This window comes from Gossypium raimondii, chromosome 5 (genome assembly GCF_025698545.1).
Source record: "Gossypium raimondii isolate GPD5lz chromosome 5, ASM2569854v1, whole genome shotgun sequence".
Classification (NCBI taxonomy): Eukaryota; Viridiplantae; Streptophyta; class Magnoliopsida; order Malvales; family Malvaceae; genus Gossypium; species Gossypium raimondii.
The window spans coordinates 20,757,475-20,783,031 of NC_068569.1; the positions used below are offsets into that span (position 1 = coordinate 20,757,475).

At 31.7% G+C, this 25,557-nt stretch overlaps 2 protein-coding genes across 5 annotated transcripts; one reads left to right on the top strand and one right to left on the bottom strand.

Annotated features, from left to right (window-relative positions):
- Window positions 1-2,251: 2,251 nt before the first annotated feature.
- On the bottom strand, window positions 2,252-5,293 carry LOC105770717 (uncharacterized). Its single transcript, XM_012592036.2, has 5 exons — window positions 4,814-5,293; window positions 4,089-4,165; window positions 3,810-3,985; window positions 3,026-3,134; window positions 2,252-2,745 (listed from the first exon to the last, which is right to left on the bottom strand). Exons 1-5 carry the CDS (start codon window positions 5,142-5,144, stop codon window positions 2,437-2,439), a joined length of 1,002 nt encoding a protein of 333 aa, XP_012447490.1. The 5' UTR covers window positions 5,145-5,293; the 3' UTR covers window positions 2,252-2,436.
- A 12,800-nt stretch (window positions 5,294-18,093) lies between these two features.
- Window positions 18,094-25,557, top strand: LOC105769787 (protein LAZ1 homolog 1). Of its 4 annotated transcripts, none has more exons than XM_052631262.1 (9): window positions 18,094-19,839; window positions 19,935-20,295; window positions 20,411-20,467; window positions 21,810-21,918; window positions 22,997-23,181; window positions 23,285-23,373; window positions 23,537-23,792; window positions 24,464-24,709; window positions 24,886-25,557. In XM_052631262.1, the coding sequence occupies exons 2-9, from the start codon at window positions 20,080-20,082 to the stop codon at window positions 25,174-25,176; spliced, it is 1,449 nt and encodes a 482-aa protein (XP_052487222.1). In that variant the 5' UTR covers window positions 18,094-19,839; window positions 19,935-20,079; the 3' UTR covers window positions 25,177-25,557. The 4 variants fall into 4 exon arrangements, with proteins under 4 accessions (XP_052487222.1, XP_052487221.1, XP_012446110.1 ...); XM_052631261.1 differs by having other exon boundaries at window positions 18,094-18,475; window positions 19,924-20,295; XM_012590656.2 differs by having other exon boundaries at window positions 18,094-18,475.

The window sequence follows — 25,557 nt, forward strand, 5'->3', positions numbered from 1 at the left end:
TATGCATTATTATATTTAGAAAATATATGCAAGACAAATTTGAAACAATTTTACTTTCTATTAAAATTATAAATTAAAAATAATTTAAAATTATCAATTAAATTTGATTATTAAATATTTAATCCAAATATTTGTTAAGAATAAAGTTTATTATAAAATTTAAAACATGAATATTACCTTTTATTTAATAAGGTTAAATTCATAAATTATTATTATATTATTAGAAAAATACTAAACGAACCAAATATGATAATGTAACTTTCTTATGATTTTAATCAATACATTTTAATGTATACCAAACGTTATAAAATAAATTTTCCGACAATTACATTCCAAAAATCATAATATAAAAAGCACAAACGCTACATTAATAATTCTTTTTAAATAGTAGTTATCTCACTTGTAAATTGATGTAGGAAAAGGGGTTGTCCAAATTTAAATTTGGACATGATGTGAACAAAAACTTAATCAACATAAGTCATTTATCAAGAATGTAATGTGTGTTTGGCAGTAAGAAAAGAAAATCACAAATTCATCCTCCAAATTCTTTCCCAAATCTCTTTTTCCCCTGCTTTTTAGCCCTTTATTCTTCAAACTTTTTGTCATGCAAATCCTTCTAAAATCTAAACCCGTTACTGCATTTACCCCATTTTCGTCTGCATCACATTGTCTTTACTCACAATGGGGGCATGCTCCAATTATCCCTTCTAAAATCTAAACCCCTTCCTGCCCCTTTACGTCTGCATCACATTGTCTTTACTCACAGTGGGGGCATGCTCCAATTATCCAAAGTTCCAAAACTGAAACAGCAAAAGGAGCTTTCTTTTTTATCATCATCATCATCAAGGCGCAGGTAAATGCTACTTTTCTCTTCATAAAGGAAAAGAAAAAAAGGTGATAGCAAAGAATGCATGAGCTTTCTGATATCACGAGCAAAGTAACCCATTAAAAAGCTTGCGCCCCTTCCAATTCTTCTTTTCCATCATTAAGTAGTGTCAGAACAGTTTGCCCCCTTATGCATGTCAAAACCTGAAACAATAAACTTCACCTTTTCTAACCTTTCTTATCTTTCTTACTTGGGTGGAGGTACCAGAAACCCACCTCATCATTCTCAATTATATACATTTTAACTCATATTTTTCTATATTTATGTCCCTCCTTTTGAAGGAAAAAAAAGGAGTGGGACATGGGATCTTTTTACTTCTCTTCTCACAAAGGTCTAATCCCCATCATTTTCGTACATAAGAACTACAAACTAGTAAACAGAACTTGTTATACTGAACCTTATTGTATTCCCATCTTTGTAATGATAACGACTATAAGTTGATGACATTTAATTTCTAAAATTGGCCTTCTAGCAACCATTATTCTTCACATTTGAGTTTGTCCATGGCTCTAAAATAGGCATCTAATTATTCAACAGTAAAAGTCAACTTCTCCTACCCTGAAAGAAATCAAAACTGTCATTCTGCTAAAGCTTAATTGTGAGATCAGAAAACTATTTTGTACTTCCGAATCAATCTCCAATGGTCAATAATTATGATTTTATGTATGGTTATTTCTTCAATTTTAGGTGGAAAGTATAATAAAAATATTTACGTTAACATATGCTTTTAAGTTTAGGTAATTTTATACATTTGGAATTTAGTACTTTTACTTTTATTTGTAGGAATTTAATCCCTTGCTTTTTAATTTTAAAAAGTAAGTCAAATTGTTAACACGGTTAAAATTCTTTTATTAAGTTTAAATTTATTAAAATATTATTTTTGTTAGATAGCTACCAAATGAGTAGTTTAAACAAAAACAAAATATACAAAGGACATTAATATAATTAATAGATATTATTTTTAAACCAATTTATTTAAAAAATACAAATATACAAAACAAATATACTATACCAAGAGAAATATCCCATTCCAGCCTAAAGAGCTCAATGGCCGACTCCATCCCATCATCAGACTTTCACCTATTTATTAGTTTATCATCCAGGCAATAATATTACATTCTGAACAACTAAAATCCAAAAAGTTGTTAAAATTTTCCAATCAATTGATTGAAAAAGATCGCAAAAATAAAGGTCAATTGTACCAGGATGAAAGTACTAACCTAGGAGGTTAAAGATTCAAGGCTCGAGATTTATAACTTATCTCCAGTATACAGCATCCAAGTATCCTGTCAAATACCCAACTAAACTACTACGTATGCATTTTTTATTAGTTTTGTCCCCTTAACAAATGCATAAACAACCAAATTATGAGCTTAAACAGGACTTGTCAAATTAAATACAGTGATGAACATATCTTTACAACACATACTTGGAGATAGATTGAGAGAGTCAATTTCAAAGGCTGGATGATAATGTTAATAAAAATCACCAACTAACTGCTTGACTATGCATGTTGTGCGAGGGGAAAGAGAAAAGAAAAGAGAAAACATTCATATTGCAGAATACAATCGAACTAAACGTAAAGAATCGAAGCTAGTCTCCAGACGCCATTCCCTCTGCTTTTTGCTAAGTGGTCTTCCTTTCCCAGCTTTTTCTCGATTTATTCTCACGTCTGCTAAACCCCAGATGCAACATTTTGTTTCCATATCAAATGAGACCAGCCTGAAAACACCATCAGCTTCCGAAAGTTTACCGCTGTCAGCTACCTCAGTCACATATTTCACATAAAGAGAGCGGTCCTTGAACCGGTCTAGATCCTGTGGTATTCGAACTACTCTTTCAACACCAGGAGATGAAACCTGCAAGTAAAACAGGTTTTTAGATCTGACAGCTAAATGATTTAAGTGTGATGTGTAACCAAATACAAGTTTCAGCTTTAAGGCATTAATCGCCACTAATTTCTGCTCCTAAAAAAGCCATGGTACTTGGCCATGTCTGGAATTTAGTGTACTTAACCTAAGGTTGCCTGCTTTAAGTGGTCATTAAATAGGTTTGCCCATTCAGAAAATACACTATTTTGACCACAATCACAGAGAAATAATGGAAAGCAAAATAATAGTGATTACGAAACATCATCACCTCCAAGGTTATATTCTCTGCTACTGATCGAGCAAGTTCAGCTTCATCCAATTTTGCTCTGTAGCTTACAGAAAAAGCTTCAATGTCTTCCATACTGGGGGAACCAGATCTGTCAGATCATTATAAATTAGATTCGAGAGGCATTCTTTTATTTTTTAAGAAGATGGTTTATAATGGGAAGAAAAATAGTAAAGAGCCGACTGAGAACAACTAAATTATACAAAACTTAAAGAAATCATGACACTGGTTAATTTACAAAACTTAAAAGAAATCATGACACTGGAAGCTATATTAATAAACAAAAGGCCATCACAAATTCTTTGATTTCACATGCTAACATGACACTTTGCAAGGCTAAAGGGACGACACCACTCCATGAATTTTTAGAATCAGCAGCATAAAGGAAACCATATCAGAAGTAAAAAGATACCATCAATATGGAAATTCAACTGCTTGAAGCTCAATTGCTCGTACAACCTCAAATCTTACCATAAGAAATTTGCAATAGTTGAATGATTAACCAGTAACTTAAAGGCTCCACTTTCAATAAGATGCTAAGCATTAAGATGGGAAATGTTCAAGAATACCCCATTAAATTTATGTGTATCATTCAACATTAAAACTTTGATTATTCATTAGATGATTCCTGCAAACAGAACTCCATACACTCAGGTGTAACAGTATAACAGGATTGTCAGGAAAAAATATCACCACATTATTAATTAAGAAAGCAGGTTTACCAGCATTTCTCAATTGAAAGAAAGAAGTGCCAATAAATGCTTACTTATTTGTAAGCCTTTCAATGCGGACTTGAATGGAAGAATTCGACAACGTTTTGAAGGCATATATACCCAAATCACCACCAAAGGATTGACATACATCCTCAGCTAACAATAAAGCTTCTTTATCCCACCATGTTCCAGCAAGAGAAATTCCTCCTCCTCCAGCTCCATCACCGACCTTAAAAATATACACTCATGTTTTAGCAAATTGGGTAAGCTTTGACCAAAAAGAATATAGGAAATGTTGCCAATAACTATTGTTGTAGAACACTAGAACTTACATAAAGTTCAGTTTCGTCTTCTGTGTACTCTTCTTCAAAGAAATCATCATCATCATCATTGTCTATCATCAATTCATCTATGCAGTCAAGAAACATTCATTTAGACATGAGAAGTTTATTCAACATGTAAGAACTCTATTAAAATTGTAAAGAAAGAAATAGGTAAACATTATTCGGTAGAAACTTTAAGCAATTAACATAAGCAGGGGTAGAACAAAGCTTAGTCAAGTCAATTCTCAATACAGTATAAATCTCGTCTCTCAAGCTCCAGTCTGACTGTAAATTCAACATGGCAACATGCTCAATCGAGTTTTACTTTTCAAACTTGAGCTCAACTAAGGAGAGAATTCAAGTTAATAGAGCGTATGTATACTTACCTAGTTAATAGAGCGTATGTATACTTACCTATAATTGATATTTATATATATAGCTTTCAGAGAAAAAAAAAAAGGAGCTGCTAAGATGCTTGTACAGGACTACTCGAGTTAAACCAGCTCAAGCTCGATTCGACTAGTCCCGAGCATTTCCCGAGTTGGGTCAGCTCTCAACTCACCCCCCCCCCTAAGGCTAAAAAAACCAGTAATTTTTTTTCTTGAAATTCCTAACTTCTGTTTACCTTTCATTAGCAACCAGCCAACCACATTGAGCAGAAATACTGTAGCTAAAAAGAAACCAACAATCACGCACCCATAGAGCAAATGGGTATGTAGCATTCATAAAATTACCATCTTCGAAGTCATCAAAAAGAAGCAGTTCATCTTCCTCGTCATCGTCGTCCATTGAAACTTCTTCAACAAGGGTTGGCTCCAAAAGCGGCTCAGACTTGGAGTTCTTCTTCCTGGCGTGAATTGCAAACGGAGAAGACGACTTGTTTGAGATTCTAGCCAAACGGTATGTCCGAAACGGGGACGAAACCTTGTGTGCTGAGCTTGGAGGCTTGTAAAAGCTACAAGTAGTGGCGGTGGATGGCGGTGATACCGGTGGTGGAAGTGGAGGCGGAGGTGATACTGGAATTGCAAACTGCTTAAAATTCCAACCCGAAACTAATAAATCCATTCTTGAAATCACCAATAATTTGAAAGAGTGTTGATTTTCTTTTTTCCTGAATGCTATGAACAACAGTGCTGTCAAGGCAAATGTGTCTGAGGATATAGAACGAAGCGAAACAAAAACGCAACTCCTATGGAAAGAGTTTACTAAACGGTGTCGGATACTGGTTAGTTTCGTGTTTTCGGCTTTGTTATCAAGTATTTATTTTATTTGATACCTAATTTTTTGATAATTGATTTAGGCCTTATTTGATAAAGTATTAAAATAAATTCAATTAACTAAAAAATAATATTTTTAAAATACATTTGATAATTTACAATGAAATTTATTAAATAATTTTTTTACAAAAACTGTGGAAAATGATAAGTAGATAGGGACTTATTTATCTAATAGAGAATAAATTCAACAATTTTTTTATTTTAGTCTATTTTAGGGTTTAAATACTGAAAAATTAAGTATTGAATTTATACTATAAAATTGTTTGATATATGTGGTTGATAAACTGAAATTTAATAATTTTGGATGGTTTTAGATGAAAGATAAATATGTTAATTTGGAAATTTTATTCAACACTTTTTTGTTGAAATTTTATATTAAATAAAAAATTTAAAATGATTATCAAACACATTTAAAAAATTAAATGTTGAAAATTTTCAATGATTTATCAAAACAGTCTTAGTAAAATTAAGCATTTAATTTTGAAAATTCATTATTTCATAATTTTAACCATATTAATATGGTATTATTTATTTTATTTTGAATAATTTTGTATAAAAGTTAAAGATAATAATTTGAATATTTTAATTTTAATAAATTGAAGAAATAGTTTATTTTAAAATAAATTTTGAAAATGTTTTCAACATTAAGTGATAAGTAGCTCTATTTATCATATTAACATTTTTTGTTGAAAAGTTTACATTAAGTAAAAAGTTAATAAGGGTATCGAACACACTCTCGTCTAAAATTATATTATCCTTTATCAAACAATCTAATTATAATTAGTATTTAATTTTAAATAATACACCAAATAGATATTATAACTTATATTCAACACTTATCACTTGAGGTAGAAAATATTAAGTGGGTTTTATTTTATTAAAATTTTAAATAAATTATCTCTTTTTTAAAAAACGAGATATTCAAATTACCATATTTATCTTTGATCCAAAATTATCTAAAATAATATAAAACATTATATTAATAATATTAAAAATAAAAATAGATAGTCTTTTAAAATCAATATTTACTTTTATCAAAGAGCATAATTATATATAATAATTTAAAAATAATTTTCTAATAAAATTCAACACTTATAAAACTTAGTAGTAAAAATTTAGTACTTAACTTTTCAACATTTAAATTTTAGTTTACCAAACACACCTTAATCTTAATCTTTCGGTACTTATTTTTCAGTACTTAAATTGTCAATTGATCAAACATAGGCTTAGTTTAAAACAAATAAAAATATTAAGTTTCCATAAAAAGTGAAGTGATAATGAAATTGTATTTTAATGCTATTGAACACATGTTGTTTTATTCAAACACACAATCTCTATTAATAGTAAATTCTTTATAAAGTTTAATATCATAAGTCAAATGGACATAAATTCAATTGGGTAATAATAAAAATATTTTTATTTTACAAAGCAAATTGTATTTATTTTAGAGGTATTTTATATCTTTTATATAGAGAAAATAAAATAGAAATACACATGATAAAATTTTAACTCAAGCCTCTATAAATTTCAATAGTTATACTTTACCATTTGTTATTTATATCAAGCTTTTATAAATTATATTTATTACATAATTATTTCACATTGTGACTGTATCATAAGGTGTGTTTGTTTGAAGTAAAATATGTTTAGTTGTGTAGAACCAATTAGGTTAAAGTAAAATATTTTCCGGATCAATGGAGGGAGAATGCATTTTTTTGTTGTGAGTGTAAAATCCGTAGAACATTTTACACAATTTTTAACTCTTGTGCTAAACTCGCTTCTTTATTCTTTTATCTTCTTGGATTTTCTTTGAGAAACAAAAACCCTTAATTATTGTTGGTCTCAATTCGAGTGACATTCTCTTTTATTGTTATAGAGCGATTTAATTTCATGCTTACTCTAAGAAAGTTAAAAGTTGGTGTTTTTCCTAAATTGTTTCTTTGCAAATCAAGGTGTATAGACAAAAAGTTTTTGAGAAATTTTAAGAGGCTAGTAAAAGTTTGAGAAATTTCAAGAGTTTAATAAGAATATTTAAAATAAATTTTGGAGTCTAATTAAAATTGTTATGAGATCAATGAGAATTTTAAAAGTAATTTTCAAAAAATAAAAGATATAATGACAATTTTTTAAAAAAAATTGGAGTGCTTAATTAAGATTTTCTAAAAAATTGAAAGAAAAAACCAACATCTTTTAAAATATTGAGGGGAGCTGGCCACCTCTGCCCAATCAACTTCTTCATCGATACATTTCTTCTTATTTCATTTCAATCTTCAATAGTTCCATTGACATTCTAACTTTTTTGTTCCATGGTTTATTTACCTTGAGCTGGATTTTATTTTGACAAAATTAGTTCATGCAAATTTGGGTTCTTCAATAAACAAATAAATTGCTTCCGATCTCAGTCGAGACGCTGTCATCATCGTTGTTGCAAATTATGGAGACAAGGCAGCCAAGGCGTTAGAACACCTGAACCTGATGATTGTTTGCACTAGTAGACATTGTGTATGGTATGGATTAATTAATTTCTTATTCCTTGTGATGGTAAATGTTGGTGGGATTTGATTGTCACCTACAACCTTAACGTCTTCTAGCATAGCATGTTATGGTCTTGCTTGAGATCTGTTTGATGTCATGTGCGTGATGTTGGAGTTTCATCTAATTTCTTCACTCTTTGGATAGGTTTTGAGATGCTGATTTCCGCAATTTTCCTTTTAAGATTTTGTTATGATTTAACTTAAATACTCATACAACATACTTGAAAAATTCTTGGAATGATCTCTTTATACTGCATGGGAGTAATGTACGAGACAAGAGTGGGCATGTTCATTGAGTATCAATACAGAATCTAGACCTTTATCTGCAAGAAGACCAAATTTGGAGCATGCATTTATTTTTAGACAGCTATTTCCATGAAATATGGGTCCCGACCTCTTAAAATACAAACATTATCCTTTTAGCCTTTAATAATTTATAAAATTTTAAATTTATAATGATAAAATTATATTTTTGCCCCCAAAATGATAAATTTTTTATTTTATCTTTTAAAATATATAAAGATATAAGCTATTAAAATGGTGAAATTATATTTTTATTATCGTAAATATATGCAACTTAATCCCAGTCCAAAAAAAATTCTGACTCCATCCTTGAATAAAGTGATAAAATTTAAAGATTATATATATATATTATCTTAATTAAATAGGTAGTTCTAATGAAATTTTAGGGTAAACTACCAAAATAGTCACTTTTGTTTGGCTCATGTTACATTTTAGTCACTTATGTTTGAAATGTTACGTTTTAGTCACTTATGTTTTCACGTTGTAACATTTTAGTCACTGAGCCGTTAGTTTTTGTTAACGGTGTAACAGTAAACTGATGTGGCACGTTAAATCACCATTTCAAACAAAAATTCTAGGTTAATTTATACAATCGGTCCCCATATTTTTCGTTTGGAGCTATTTAATTTTTTTCTTTTATGTTTTTTTAACTTTCTTTCTTTTCCATTCTCTTATGCTTCTCCCTTTGTTTTCCTCATTTCTCCATTTCTTTCAACGTAGTTTTTCTATGTTTTATTTTTTTGAACAATTTAATTTTTTCGAGTGAGGCAAGCTTGTGGACTAGTTACAAATGGAAAGCATAGAAAAACTATGTTAAAAGAAATGAAGAAGGGAGGAAAATAGAGGGAGAAGCATAAGAGAATGGAAAAAAAAAGTTAGAAGAACATAAAAGAAAATTTTTAAATTGTTGAAAATGAAAAAATTTAGGGACCAATTGTAGAATTTAACCTAAAATTTTCATTTGATATGATGATTTAATGTGCCACTCAGCTTATCGTTACACCATTGTCGGCAATTAACGACTCAGTGACTAAAATGTTACAACACGATAACGTAAGTGACTAAAACGTAACATTTCAAACAAAAGTGACTAAAATGTAACCTGAGGCAAACAAAAGTGACTATTTTGGTAGTTTACCCGAAATTTTATTATTATCTATCTATACATATATATATATATATATATATATATATTAAGCTAATGATTAAGTTGATGTCACAAGTCAATCAGACATCAATTTGTAAAATACCCTTACTTTTGAGAAGTAACAAATATTTTATAGAAGGGTGTTATTGTCTTTTCATTTTAGTCAAATAATACTACAATAGGATTTAAACTTAGGACATATGCATTTTAAACCAATATTTTTAAACTGGACGGATGGTTGAATCTAGTGCAAGAACATGATGAAAATACTTATTTATTACATATGTATTACAATAATTAGACATAAAATAAAGAATAATCAAGACAATTTTAAACTTGAAGAGTAAATACTCTTTTAAAAATAAGACCTCTTCAAGGGTTTTTTACAAAAATAATATAAAAAAATAAAAAATTACTAAAATGTTATAACTTTTTTTTATTTACCAAAATATATATAATTTTTTTATTTACCAAAATATATAAAAAAACAAAAAAAATAAAAAACAGAAGAAAAAAAAACCTGAACTGATTTGACAACTCCCTAGGTGGAGGGAAGTAGGTTGGCGGCACCAAACAAGGGAAGCAGGTTGGCGGCACCAGTGGAGGGAACCAGGTTGGCGGCACCACCCTTGAATTTAAGGGTGGTCGGTTGGTGGGGGGAAGAAGGAGAGGGGAAGAAGAAGAAAGAAAGGAAGAAAGAAAAAGAAGGAAAAGGAAATGAGAGGAAAGAAAGAAAAAGAAGGAAAGAAAAGGAAAAGGGAGGAAAGAAAGAAAAATAAGGCATTTGGAATTATTAATATTATATCGAAAATGGAGGCATATAACCTTAAATTAAGCTTTAATATAATGCAACTTTAAAATAGTTAAATTGGTAAAAAGAAATTGAACAATAAGCACAATAACTAAAACTAGAATAATTAAATTAGAATAATTAAATTGATACAAAAAAGTACAAACATGTTAATGTACAAACATGTGCCATACACCCCTAAAATTGATGGTTCGATGGTGTAGTCCTAGGGGTATACCTATTCGGAGGTCGACGGTCACGTTCTGGGTGCCCGGGACGACCGACATTATCATTTGGCGCAGGTGGTGGTGTAGTAAAAATAGGGAGGAAATCATTTTGAGCATGTCCCTCGTTCGGCAGCGATGAACTTGATGCACCTGAGGGAGTCCCATAAAGCTACGGATATGGGCCGGGCGAGTAGGATCCGAATAGTTCAAAGTCGTATGCATATTCTGGCCCTGAGAAGCTCGGCAAATTGTCAGTGCCTGACAAATCCGGATGATAGCTATCTGAACCGACAAATCCAGATTGTTCCGGATCTGGCTGGGGCTCCTGCTCGGGCTCCTGTGGTTCCGGAGAATAATATGCCATGGGATCCAGATCATGTTGGGCCGCTGTGGCCGGCCCCCATGTCACTGCATGTGCGGGGGGATTACAATCGACTGGCCTCCGTATAAATATGGCTTCCCGCAACTATAGTACCATTGCATATACTCTACTGATGGTTGCGTGTCGGTAGCCATAACCATCTGAGGTCTTCGACGAAATCGATCGTTTCACAGCGCCACAAATTTTCGGTGCTTAATTCCCCAATCTATCATCGATTTTCCTCTCTTATTCTTGCCGTGAACTTCTCCCACCTCACACGGTGGATCCGGGATAGGTTGGATGAAGCCAAACTGCCGTAGCACCCGATCCCCGTGATACCACTCGACCATGTTGAAATTTATAATTGGTGCGTTAGTGCACCATATGTACGAATGCACGTACGCAGACGAGGGTACCACGGCGGTAATTTCTGGCGTTCGGTACGGCGTCCATATAAACTGCATGATTAATAACATGGTTATAATTAGCCATAACGTGTGCGTAAGATATAGAAAGTAAGATGTCATGAATATTAGAATAGCATGAATATTAGAATAGCATCTTACCCCATCCTGGGCATACTGTTCAATCATGAGGCGGTATAGCGGGACATTGTACGACTTCCCGATACCCGGACGAGCACTCCACCTACAAAAAACAAATATAGCGTTTAGAGTTGGTAACATTAGTCAATATATTATGACTACAAATAATGAGAAGTTATATTTTATCACCTGTTCAGCAGTGGATAAACATACGGTTTGTGTCTAACCGATGCCAAAAATGGCATCCGATACAGCGCCCAGGACTGGCATCCGCCAATGTCGCGAACTTTCGGATCTGTCGCCCGACAAAGCTCTCGATACAAGACTGCTAGCACGGCTGAGCCCCAGCTATAGGAGCTAACACTGGACAAGTCAGCTAACAGGGGCAAGTACATCAAATGCACCTTGTCGTTGCTTGCATCAGGCATGATTTCTCCCCCTATGATATGCATGATGTACGCTCGAGCAGCGCACATCAACTCGCCTTCAGTGGCTGTCGCTGATAATTGTCCATACTTGGCTTTCAGCCATGTAAATGGTAAGCCCGAAAAATATGACTCACCGTCCCCTGGTGAGTCTCATAGAAGCTGATAGCAAAGTGCATCCGGATCGATAAATGCAGATAATCCCGTTACGGGACTCCCGTCAATTGGGAGCCCAAGCTACAACGCTACATCCTCCAAGGTCACCGTGCACTCCCCGCACAGAAAATGAAAAGTGTTGGTCTCCGGGCGCCACCTCTCCACTAGCGCAGATAATAAATCAAAGCGCAAGATGGTGTACCGGATCTGTGCTACGGACCCAAATCCGGCTAGCTCTAAGTACGGCATCAACCGTGCATTCGGAGTATTCTTCAAAACACTCACACGGCCTCTTAAAACTCGGTACGAGTCCTGATAGTGTTAAATTACAGAAAAAATTTTACGATAACATTATTTCTTTGTACGTCTATCCTTTTTAAATAAATAGAACCCGTGATTAATAAATAATAAATCATACCGTGTTATTAGCCGCATCAGATATGTAGCTTTTGGTGCTAATCAATGAAGCCATTGCGATGCCTGGAAGTTGAAAAAAAAAGTTAGTAAAAAACTCTTACTTCGGCCATTTGTTCGTATTTTTTTCTCCGCATTTTATTACTTTAAAAAAGATCTTCATTTCTAATTTTATAATTTTACATAATGTTTTAAATTTATTAATTTAGTGTGTTTTTAAAATTAATTTAGTGTAAAAAAACCATTATCCCTTCCATTTACTCGTATTATTTAGTGTATTTAGTGTAAAATTAATTTATTAATTTAGTGTGTTTTTCCTGTTTTTTTATTTTTTTGTTTTTACTTTTTGATATATTTTGGTAAATAAAAAATTATATATATTTTGGTAAATAAAAAATTTTATAATATTTTGGTAATTTTTATTTTTTATATTATTTTTTATAAAACCCATAATAAAACATTACAAAAATAATAAAATATTAAAAATACCAAAATATTATATATTTTTTATTTACCAAAATAAAAAAATACTAAAACGGGTTTTTATTTGGTGTAAGAAAAAATCCTTATCCCCGCCATTTGCTTGTATTTTTTCCGATTTTATTACTTTCAATAAAAATTTTTTATTTTATTATTTTATATTATTTCGTTACATTTTTTAAAATATTTGTATTAACTATTTCTCAATTTTTAAAAGTTAGTAATACACTATTATTTTGGCCATTTGTTCGTATTTTCTCTCCGCATTTTATTATTTTAAAAATATCGTCATTTTAAATTTTATAATTTTATACTTTTTCAGTGCATTATGTTTAAAATTTATTAAAGATATAATTTTTTTCGCATTTTCTTACTTTCGTGAATATATAATTTTCGTTTTTTCTTTTCGTATTTTATGTTTTCTTAAATATATTTCTTTATCATTTTACTTTTAATGTTATTTTCCTAACAAAACTAATTTCAACATCCTAAGTCAATTTCATAAAAAATTCCTAATCAACATATAATGTACATACCATGAATTTTTCATGCTAAATATATCTCAAAATTATATATCCTAAATAAATTAATAAAATACGTAAAATGTACTTAACATTATTTTTAACACACAAATATTACAAAAATCTTAAATTAATAATAAAAATTACCTTATTTTCTTTTTTTTTCCTTCCTTCCCTCTTCTTCTTCTTTTTTTTTTTTTCTCTTCTCCTTTCCTTTTCTTTCCTTATTTTTCTTTCTTTCCTCTCCTTTCCTTTTCCTTCTTTTTCTTTCTTCCTTTCTTTCTTCTTCTTCCCCTCTCCTTCTTCCCCCCACCAACCGACCACCCTTAAATTCAAGGGTGGTGCCGCCAACCTGGTTCCCTCCATTGGTGCCGCCAACCTGCTTCCCTCCACCCAGGGAGTTGTCAAATCAGTTTAGGTTTTTTATATATATATTTTGGTAAATAAAAAAATTATATATTTTTTGGTAAATAAAAAAAAGTTATAACATTTTGGTAATATTTTGTTTTTTATATTATTTTGTAAAAACCCCTCTTCAAAATAAATGAAAATTTTTCATTTTCTTTACTAAAAACATTCATGATGAGAATGTCTAAATATTGCCAATTGAATTAGTTTATTACTCACTTATATGCTAAAATATGCGTAAAAAAATAATACTCCTAACAAACGTAACATTAATTGGTTAAAGAACGTTAATATGTATATTTTCACAAAAATAATACTTGAGTTCTTTTCTTGTTGAATATAATATTTATATTTTGGCAAGAATTATAGATTTTGGTACAATAAAAGGTGTCGAAACCGTTTTTTGAAAACAAAAAATTTAGTTGTCGACTTTTAAAAAAATAAAAACTGGAGTCGCCACCGATCCTTTATTAAGGTGTGACCGGCCCACCTTAAAAATTATTTTGGTCTGCGAATTTTGAGAAAATAGGTTCGGGAGTCAGTTACGCACGAGGAAGGGTTAGCACCCTCGTAACGCCCAAAAATCGGTACCAAATTGACTATTTAATGTCTTAGTGTCGAAAGTTAAAAAATATTTTAAAATAAGCTTGAATGATGAAATTTGCAAAAGGATAATCAATTGTTCAAGTCATGTAAAGAAATCGAGTCCCAATACGTTAGGGTATAATTCCTCATAATCCCCAAACTTTGAATATCACTTTTATTTTATACGAAAATCTTCATTTCGAGAAAGTAACATGCCACACCCAATACATTAGGGCACGACAAGTTAAGTTCCCAAAAATGATTTTTATGCTCATGCATTTTGAATAAAGAATATTCTCGGTTATTTAAGATTAACAAAGAAAATCAGAACCCAATACGTTAGGGCTCAATTTCCCTCGAAAATCCCAAACTTCGAATATTGTTTTTATTCAAAAAAAAAAATCTTTGAGTCAAGAAAATAACTTTGATGTATGGTTAAAATCAAACTATATTTTCAAAAAGGGTATGTTAAAAATTAATGTACAATATGAAGCAAATATTTAAATTTAAAATATATATGTACATGTATTTACAAAATATGTAAACATAAGCACAATATTCAAGTAAGTTTGAAAATATGTGTATATATGTATATAAAGTACGAAAGATCTATTTACAATAATTTTGATTATAAAATATGAAAACTGTTTAAATATTATAAAAGTATAAATGTACATACGTATATATGTACATAGAAACTAAGAAAATGAAATAATAGCAAAATATATAAAAATATATGTATATGTATTAAAAACATTTAAAATATGTATATATCTATTAGCATACATATGCGTATATATGTAAGAATAATAATACTATATAATAATAATAAGAATAATAATAATAATAATAATACTAATAATAATAATAATAATAATAATAATAATAGAAATCAAGTCATAGTATAACATAATTTTTTAAAAGATGAATAAAATAAAAAAGGGTTAAATTGAACTAAAAAAGGAAAAAAAAACTAAATTCGAAATAAATCTGAAAACAGGACCATATTGAATTAGCGCGCAAATGGGGAGGACCAAAAGGGAAATTATTCCCGCCTCCCAAAACGCTGTGCAACAGCATGGGCCAAATTGAAACAGAAATAGAACTTTCGGGAAAATTTAAAAGAAATCAGAAGCTTAATTTAAACACACCGCAAGACCAAGGGGACCGAATGCGCAAATAGACCATTTAAGGTCTGACGCGCGGACCCTGGAACCAGGTCGGGTTGACGCGCGGATCCCCCCCAAAACGGCGTCGTTTTAATTTTCTTATAACATTAAAAATTTCCTAAAAAAAATCACATTCAGCTTTCTTTCTTTAAAAAAAAAACTAACCCTAACTAGGGTTTTCTTTGTTTTCTCCGCCGCCGTTCTCAGTCAAGGCCAGCCCCCCGCCCTCGGTCGCCTCAGTCTCCGATCACGGCGGAGAAGGGCGCACCGTGGCGGCACAGGTAAGCGTTCCCTCTTTCTTTTATGTTATTTTTAACAAAATAAAATGAAAAATAAAAGAAAATAAAACATATGAAAATAAAAATGGATACTGAAAAAATGAACAGAAAAAAACCTTTGTAAAAAAACGCTTCGATATATGTATTTTCTCTTCCCTTTTACACCGAAAAAAAACCGATTTGCACTCGTCTCCCCCCATTTACAGATTAAAATCGGCCTTTAAATAGCCGAAAAAAGACAATAAAATAAACAAAAAATCCTCTCTTCAATATTCGCTTGCTTTTTTATCACATTACTCTGTTATTGCTTGCGTTGTCGTCCCCTTTCCCGAGTCGTCGACGATTGGAATCTTGGCGTCATCACTAGGGTTTCTCGACCTGTCTCTGTTGTTGATTTCGGGCTTGGGATAGTTTGGACTAATAATTGGGCTTATTTATTTGCTTGGGCCCGGGCATTATTGGGCTTGTACAAAAGGTAATGATATAATCTTTTAGTGCTCAATTCGAATTAAATATGAACTTTCACGATTTTTAAAAATTAAATTTAATGTTAATTATGAATTACTTTTTTTACTTGTTTAATTTGTTAAATACAATAATTGAAATTGTAAAATTGATTTATTGAAAATTAATTGTTAATATTATTTATTAATTATTTTATTAATTTAATCTTAAAATAAAATAAAATATTAAAATATTAATATTGTTAAAAAAGTCGTAAGCATGACATAAAAATTGTAAAGCTCGAATAAGAAATCATTTATTAAGTCAAAATAAAAGCCATTATTTTCACACGATCAAGAAAAACATATAAATCAAGTCATTTTCATGTTGGGTGTAGAGAATTGTTTGTATATAAAATAATATATTACCGCGCACGTTAAGTAACAAATTAAATTAAATTTTTATGTGTATAATTACATTCTTAATATTAAAAAGGGTGAATAAAGTTTTGTAATTTTGCTTTTAAATTTTTCCTTTAGCTTTGAAAGCAAATATTTGAAGCAATTTAAATTTAAACGTAATAATTTTAAAATTTAAATATTTGATAAACTATTGAAAATTAATATTTTCAACAACTTTATTTTTAAACATGTTTGATAACTCAAAATGAAAACAATTAGATAAAAATAATAAATAGATAAAGACCTACTTATCACTTAATTGTGAATAAATTTAATTGTTTTTATTTTATTTTATATAAAATTATATTATATTTATCAAGCAATCTAATCCTATTCAATATTTGATTTTAAATAATATACCAAACATATTTTATAACTTAAGTTTCGGACACTTATTTTTTCCAACACTTAATTTTTAATTTATCAAATATAGTCTAAAATTAGTACGAATTTCTAATAAAATTGATAATTATTAACAAACTGACAAATACAAATATTAATTTCTTAGAAATTAAATATGCTCAATAAATGTCTCCTTTTATTGCTCTACGCGTGGTAATTTTATTTTAGTTTTAATTTTTTAATATTATATTTTTATTTTAAAACTAGTTAAAATTATATATTTATAAATTATTTTATATTTAATTTCGAATCAATTTATATATAAAAAATCTAAAGTTTTAAAACAGAAATAATTTAAAAGTAACGTAATAAGCTTTTCTTTTACTTTCTAAAAGATGGGTGTAATAGTTTTAAATGTATATTTTATAAATTTAATTAAATATATCTTATGAAATTCATGTATTTTTATTTTTTATAGAATTGTTGCTTTTAATTTTAAATTAGTTTGATTTGCTTTCAAAGTAAAATAAATAAAATTTAGAAAGTAAGCTACAATAAAATATCTTACCCTTCCTAATGTAAAAATAGTATTATTGTCGACTTTCTATTTTATAAAATCCCTAAATTTATAACTTCATATAACTTACGTTAATTCAATGCACATAATTTTCATTATGATAAATAATTACCATTCTAAACATATAAATTACATTTCAAACTAAATTTCATATTATATTAAAGTTTTATAACATTGCTCTTTAGTGATAACATAGATAATATTTATTTAAAATTTATGATAATAACAATATCAGTTAAATTAAAATTCAATCAATAATTTTTAATTTTTTTATATTAGCTATGAAAAGATAGCATTATCCTTCAACATATGTGATTAAATTACTAAATTCAACAATTAATGTATTAAATATTTTTTGTGGAGATATTTTAAATTAGTTTTAGCTGAGGGGATTAAGTAATCGGGTGTGCAAAACATATCCAAATGGGGGACCACCGCATCTGCCAACAAGCAGTCGTCGTTAAGACGTCAAACTTTTAGTCAACGAACTACCATTCATCGGCTGACGTGGCATTCATCTCTCCCCTTCATTATCTTTTTGGCCGAGTGTTGGTGCTTCGTTAAAAAGTAATCTTCTTTAATCCCAGCCTCTTAAACGACCGCCTGTTACCAACTCCCACCGTCACAGCCTCACTTGGATCCCGCACCTCAGCCACTACCTCCAACGAGCAAAGCCACGTGGATCCAAAACAAGAGGGTTTGAAATTCTTCCTTGCCTCGGTATAGAAAGTAGAAAAAGCCCTGTCGTCACAGTTTCTCTTTTAGCATCCATTTATAGGGGAAAAGAAATATTTTCCCGACCGCCTTAACCAAAAACATTCGGTTTTTTGTTTACCTTTCGTCCAAACACACTATTCTTTTCATTCATTTCTCGATCATTTTTCCTTTTTCTTAGAATTGATAAGGCTAATTGTTGTTCCCTGCATTTAGTGGGGGGAAATTTCGACGACAGGTTTGAGCCTTAACTGTTTTTTTTCCCTTTTCATTTAAAAAAAATTATGATAACTCCCTCGTTTTCTGCAATATTTATGTTATTTTTATTTTATCTTCTTTCTAAGTGGCTTTAGTAACACTAGATTAGGCTTTATTTTTCTTCAGTATGATCGACATTCTAGGGTTTCTTTCAATGTTGCCTTTTGTTTTCCTTCTAGTCAATTATTAGTTGCTTTTGTTTATCGATGGCAATTAGGGCTAAGTAATTTTCTTGTTTGTTTGCTGAGAAAACTAAAAAAAATGCAGTTTTGATTAATCGTTGATTTAGGCGAAAATTGACTCAAGTACAGTTCCTTTCTTTGCTTTGCTTTGGTGTGCTTGAGATAATTTAATTGAAGTACGTACTGCTAATTCGGTTGCTTTCATTGAACATTAGATATATATTTTGTGAATATTACAATGTTTTTTCTTGAATGTTGATAAATTTGGGCATATACAAAACAAATGTTTGTCTCTTAGTGCAGGAACCTTTCTAGCTAAGCAACGAACCTCGGAATATTTATTCACTTTATGTTGTTTTTGTTCCTCTAAATGAATTTGATATTGGGGTCTCCTTGTTCTTTTTGAAACTATGCTTCCTAACAGAGCGGCTAAGAGCTTTGTATTATTCTTGCTGATTATGTATTTATTCCTATTTAATGTATACTGTACGCTTTAGCATGTTCTAGTTGATAATGTAATGACTCATAACCTTTGGATTGCTAAGAAGATTGGTAGATGAGTGAACACTAAAAGATAAAAGGATCTATGCATACAGAAAAATTGTTGGATATCTGTATTGGAGTAATCACCTTTTAGCATCAGTTTATAGTTACTGAAAGTGGGCAGATTATACCATTCTCATAGAGTCACTCCTAAGCTCATCTGTTTTTGCTTTTCATGCTGTTCAGTTGATTTTTTGAAATTAAGATGGGTTGTAACTTACTTCCCATATTTTCAAACTGGAATTGTCATTAATCAGTGCTTCTTGTTATTTGGCTGAGCTTATTTTTTGTATAGACGTGTAATTTATTACCTCTTTATAGGTTAGTATGGTTCAATATTTAATCTCGACTCTTTTTCTTTGTATTAATGGAACTTTGGAACTGCATTTATGCAATACTTCCTTTCAACCTGAATGCCATTTTCTCTTCATTAAAATATTGGTTATCAATGTTCTGTTGGTTCTTATGGTATTTCTTGTTGATTTTTGGTGTCCATGCTCTCTACTGGTAATTTTGGTCCTGGTCTACCTAGCTTATTTCTTTTTCTTTTGGAAGCAAGTTTTCATGGTAATACCATACAAAGGATATGAGCAGAGAAGGATAATGGAATTGTAGTTTGGTATGATTATTTTGTTCAGTTTGGGGCATTTTTGTGGCAACAAATTAAGGGTGGTTTTCTTTGTAATTTTGAGTTTTATAGCAGTTTTCTCGCAGTTTGCAGAAGGGAAACATATATTGGGTGACCAAAGAACAAGGAGTGGCGAATATATTTTTCGAGTTTTAGATTCTTCAGCAAGTTAAAATTGTGACAAGCACACTCCTGTTGGACCATTGAATAAGATTCGCCTGCTACGATTCCATGGGATGGAGAGGTGTCTTCTATTCTTCACTTTTTCTTCTCACTCTAGTCGAATCTTCAAGTAGATCAGAGAAAATATTGTTCTCAAACTTGGGTGCCCAAAAAGCTGTAGAATTCAGCTGGCCAGTCTTCAGTGCTAGCATATTTGTCTTTGTCGCTCTTGTCCTCTCTATGTACCTCATCTTTGAGCATTTAGCTTCTTATAATCAACCAGAGGTTTGTTATCATCTTCCTTTCCTTTTCTGGATCTTTTCTTTTCCTTTTTTGTTGTATTTTATTGTTATTATTGTGTTGTATGTTTATATGACGTGGCTTTTCTTCTCAACTTCAGGAGCAGAAGTTTTTAATAGGACTCATTCTTATGGTTCCTGTTTATGCGTTGGAATCGGTATGAGTATTAACTACCAATTTTTCTTCCCTACCCCTTTTGGCTTCACTTGTTTATTTGATGGTTAATAGATTATGAGTTCAATGCATCCTGTTTATTAGAATGGGGGATATTCCTTGCTCATTATCAGACAATCACTTATTTACATAAGTGTGCATTGGTGGTTCAGTTAAACTGAACTACATGATTTAATGTGTGATGGCAGCACCTTGTTGGATAGTGTCATTGCTTATATTCCTAATATTTGGTGATGTTGAAGTTACCATGAACTACTAGCAATTTTGGTGGACTTATGTCATACTGAGATTTTTTATTATCTTTGGAGGGGCAAATTGTGAAGTGTAGTATGTTGATTGTTAATTGTCTTAACTACTTAGTCATTGGGAGAGTGCAGTGGGGCAGGGAAGTAGATATCATATTGTTATTAATCTGACTAATGGATAATTTCACAGCCTCCTAAAAGTGGAGGGCCTCTGTCTCTAACGCCCAATGTTGTCAAGGGTGCTAGGACCTCTATATAGCCTGAAGCGCAAGGCGCAAAAAAGCACTCGCCAGAGTAAACTGAGGCGCAAGCATATAAATTTAAATATATATGTAAAATGTATATAAAATCATATGTAACTGATGCATATAATTAATAAGTATTAATTGAATAGTAAAAGAAAGATTTTAATATAGTTCAATTTATAAATTCAAAACATTGTTCAATAGTTTAATAATTTACTTAATGTATTGTAAAATAAAACACCATAAGAATGAAATTAAATCTCATCATCAGAAACTCGCTTTAAATTTCCTTCATCTTCTCTTGAAAAGTTTTAGCTTTTAAGAGTTAACTAGGTTTTTATATAATTAAATTAGGTCAATAATTAATTTAAAAAACTGTTTTTTATATTTTATTATATTTTTCTTTTAAAAGTTAAAAAAAAAAAAAACAGGAGAATGGAATGGCTCTTTAGTGAGGCGTGCTTTTTATTGAGCCTGGTTTTGCAATAAAGGTGCCTGAAAAGCGCACCAGGCACTTGCCTGATTAAAGTCGCCTCGCCTTGAGGTGGGTGAGGCGGTAGTGGCCATTAGCACTGGGACTAAGCGCCTAGGCGCTTGCCTTGACCTCACTAAGGCCTTTGGCTTTTTATTGTAATTTAACATTGGAACAGTCCTGATGCTCATTTGTTAATTATGTAGTACCTTTTTTTTATTTAATAAGTATACAGTTCTACCGCTTCAACTTCTGCTGCTGTTAGCTTTAAAAGTTTGTCCATTCAAGAAGCAGTACTTGGGCTCCTATTATAAAATGGCATCTAATTCCTTGTGTATTCTGGATATATATTTTTTCGTGCAGTTTTTATCACTGTTGGACTCAGGTGCTGCTTTCAATTGTGAAGTAATTCGGGACTGTTATGAAGCTTTTGCGTTGTACTGCTTTGAGAGATATTTGATAGCTTGTTTAGGTATGCTAAGATGACCGAATTTTTCTTTGTGCATTGACCAACTAACATTCTTTATGTCTTGAATTGTTATTTATAATAGACTGATTAATAATAGATTACATTCTCATAAAGTACCTTTTAGATCTTCTATTTCTCCCCCCCCCCTTAGGAGATGCGTTTTTTATTTCTTTCTTCTGTTTGCCTTCATCTGTTTTTACTTTTTTGAGTATGAATAAACTGTGCAAAGAAATATATGAGGACTGTGTATCTGACGAGATGATATGTGCGTTGATCTGCGTTCAGAGGGCTCAACAGGAGTCTGATTGAAATAGGAAATTTCTGTGTTATATGGATATGTTTTAAGTCATTTTTTATCTAGCGACATTGTTATGGAAAACATATAATCTCTGCCCCCTTAGAAACCTTGAATTGGTGGACACTGCATATAAGAGGTTTTTATCACAAGTTAGACATGGAAATCTTTGAGTTCCTATGTAGGCTCTTTGACTTATGTAGGTAACCACTGCAATAGAGGTTTAATGAGCTAAGTGACTTCTCTTGATTTATTTGAAGCTGTTGGGTTCTTATCTAGGCATTTGAGGTTTCGCATTTGTTTTATCAGTTAGCAAGAAATCTTTGACTCTGTCTTTTCTAGCCTATCCTATAGTATTTAGTGCTGTAGCTCGTCTAGTTAGCTACATCATAAAAGGAAATCTGTTGCCTAGATGGTAGCCTATTTGTAATACAAATTAGATGAAACTAGACAGTTCCATGATTTCATCTTGTAGTAATATTATGTGCACTAGACAGGTGATCTGACGTAAAGAATTATCATGTGTGGAATAATTTTGCTCTTATGTGTAGAACTTTTCTTTGTAATATGCACTAGTCTGGATGTGTGCTTAGGGACGTATACTGACAAGCAAGCAACAGACTGCTTGGATTCCTACCATGGCTTTGCTTGACAGGGTCATAGAGAAGTGTTGTAACCTCCATTTACTTTTCTTACTAATACCATTTTTGGCTAGTGAAAATACATTAGTGTTTGCACCCCTCCCCCCCTAATTATGCTGTGAGCTGAAAAAGATGGTGTCTGTAGGTGGGGAGGAGCGTACAATTCAATTTATGGAAAGTCAGACGGTAATCACTGCCAGCACCCCTCTTTTGGAAGATGCATATTCATATGGTGTTGTGGAACATCCTTTTCCATTAAATTGGTTCTTGAAGGATTGGTATCTTGGTCCCAAGTTCTATCATGCTGTAAAGATTGGAATTGTTCAGTATGTATGTGTTTATATTTCTAAGAAGCCTCCATTAGATTACCTTTTTTTTTTTTTTTTGTAAATTTTACAGCCTTCCAGTGCTTATCAAAGCATCTGTCTTTCAGATGATACTGAAGATGATCTGCGCATTATTGGCAATGATTTTGCAATCCTTTGGAGTTTATGGAGAAGGAAAGTTCGAATGGAGATATGGGTGAGATATATGCTTTCCACATTTAAGAATCTGAAAACTTCATTGCACGTAAATAATCATCATAGATGGCTATGGATTTCTTGTATATTTTTTTTTAGTAGTTTTTTTTTTGTTGGGGTGTACATCATCACATGCTGACCTTACGACTCCTATTCTGTGGCAGTTATCCATACTTGGCTGTTGTACTTAATTTCAGTCAGACCTGGGCCCTATATTGTCTTTTACAGTTCTATGCTGTTACTAAAGAGAAGTTGGAACCAATTAGACCTTTGGCCAAGTTTTTGACATTCAAGTCAATTGTATTCCTGACATGGTGGCAAGGTGTAGCCGTTGCATTTCTCTTTTCCATGGGAGCTTTTAAGGGGTCATTGGCTCAGGAACTGAAAACAAGAATTCAAGATTATATTATCTGTATTGAGGTATTCTTTTAAATAATATATCTATGTTAACAATTCGCTGCAACTGTTACGATGTTTTCCCCACATCTTAGTGGCAACAAATTGGTTATTCTGGAAACAAACTAGTCTAGTATCTGAGCAACAAAGCAATGATGTTTTGAGGTATCGAAATTTTCCTGTTGCTGGTCTCTACAAGATGATATGTTCCTGATCTTGTTCTCCTTGTTTTGTTCTTTTTTGGGTCCTGGTAGGGTGTTATTTGTCCTGTCCTCTTAGGCATTATTACATGAAGTGCCTGTTCTCGAGACTGAAACCTCTTTTAAAACTAAGTTGCTTGCATATCTAACACATCAAAGCTGGCATGGTGATAGGGTCTTTTGATACTCCAAATGTGAGAGAAAGCTAGAAATAGTTAAACACACTTGTCTTGATCCAGGTCTGACATTCCTGATTTTGAGCAACGTAGGTTGGAAATGCCTGAAATGGTACCTTTAGCATTTAGATTCGTATTTGAGGTGTGATGTTTCTGAGAGTCTGCATACTATGGATGAGTTCTGTCATTAGGTTTCCTGATGATGTGTAGTTATTCTCATTTGCTGAAAAACTGTTGTTTCTTTTGCTAAAATTATAATTTATTTCCAAATGTAAAGTTATATTCATGCGGGAGGTTTAAAGTAATTTTTGCAAAATAGATGGGTGTTGCTGCTGTTGTGCATCTTTATGTCTTCCCTGCGGTACCTTACAAGCGTGGAGAAAGATGTGTCCGAAATGTAGCTGTTATGACTGACTATGCATCTCTGGGAACACCCCCAGATCCCGAGGAGGTCCAAGATTGTGAAAGAACTACTAGGATGCGCTTGGATCGACATTATGAAAGGGAGAAGCGTTTGAACTTTCCCCAGAGTGTTCGTGATGTGGTCTTGGGAAGTGGTGAAATTGTAAGACACTTAAGTATCTGCTTGTCTGGCAGGATACTTTTCTGTTTTCTTGTTTTCTTAGTTTTTGTTGCCTTGAGATGAAAGTTACTAAAGAGCAGGAAAAATAGTTATATATGTATGTATGGCTGTATAGATATATATGTTCTGACTTTGTCATCCTTGTATCGTATTTCTAGATTGTTGATGACATGAAGTATACAGTGTCACATGTTGTTGAACCAGTTGAAAGGGGAATTGCAAAAATAAATAAGACCTTCCATCAGATATCAGAAAATGTGAAACGCCATGAAGAGGAGCGGCGGAGGAACTCTAAGGATGACAGTTACCTTGTCCCTTTAAGTTCATGGAATAGGGAATTTTCTGAAGCTCGTGAGAATGTTGTAGAAGGCAGTGTTAGCGACAGCGGTTTGGCAGCCACCGGGAAGAGAAATAATAATATCCAAGCTCGGAACAGAAGTGCTAGATAGTATGTGCGGGTAGCTGTTCATTGCAATTGGAGTTAACAAAAAAGTATTTGAACATGGTAATTTTAGTGGACAATATCAAAGATGCTTTGGAAATTCGAATCTTGTCAGATATTGTTTTCTCCCACTTGCGCCCCCCCCCCTTTTAAATGCTTGGTTGGAATGATGGTCCCATTGGAAAGGGGTTGGGAGGGAACAAAACCTCCATACTTTTCTAACATTGAGAAATGTATAGAGCAGAGGCCCCCCGACTTAACTGCAAAATTTTGCTGCAGTTTGGTAAATTGTATAGAATACACTTTTATGAACAGGTGAAAATCATGATGTTACTATATACACCCCATTGTACAAGTAATATTTACTTTTTCTTTTTTGGTTTGGATC

Excerpts from the sequence above, each read along its gene's own strand:
- LOC105770717 (XM_012592036.2), bottom strand. The coding sequence starts at position 5,144 with ATGGATTTATTAGTTTCGGGTTGGAATTTTAAGCAGTTTGCAATTCCA. Across the intron at positions 4,166-4,813 it reads TTTTGATGACTTCGAAGATG|ATGAATTGATGATAGACAAT; the intron begins GTAATTTTATGA and ends TTGACTGCATAG. Across the intron at positions 3,135-3,809 it reads ATTGAAAGGCTTACAAATAA|ATCTGGTTCCCCCAGTATGG; the intron begins GTAAGCATTTAT and ends ATGATCTGACAG.
- LOC105769787 (XM_052631262.1), top strand. The coding sequence starts at position 20,080 with ATGGGATGGAGAGGTGTCTTCTATTCTTCACTTTTTCTTCTCACTCTA. Across the intron at positions 20,296-20,410 it reads CTTCTTATAATCAACCAGAG|GAGCAGAAGTTTTTAATAGG; the intron begins GTTTGTTATCAT and ends TCTCAACTTCAG. Across the intron at positions 24,710-24,885 it reads TCTTGGGAAGTGGTGAAATT|ATTGTTGATGACATGAAGTA; the intron begins GTAAGACACTTA and ends TCGTATTTCTAG.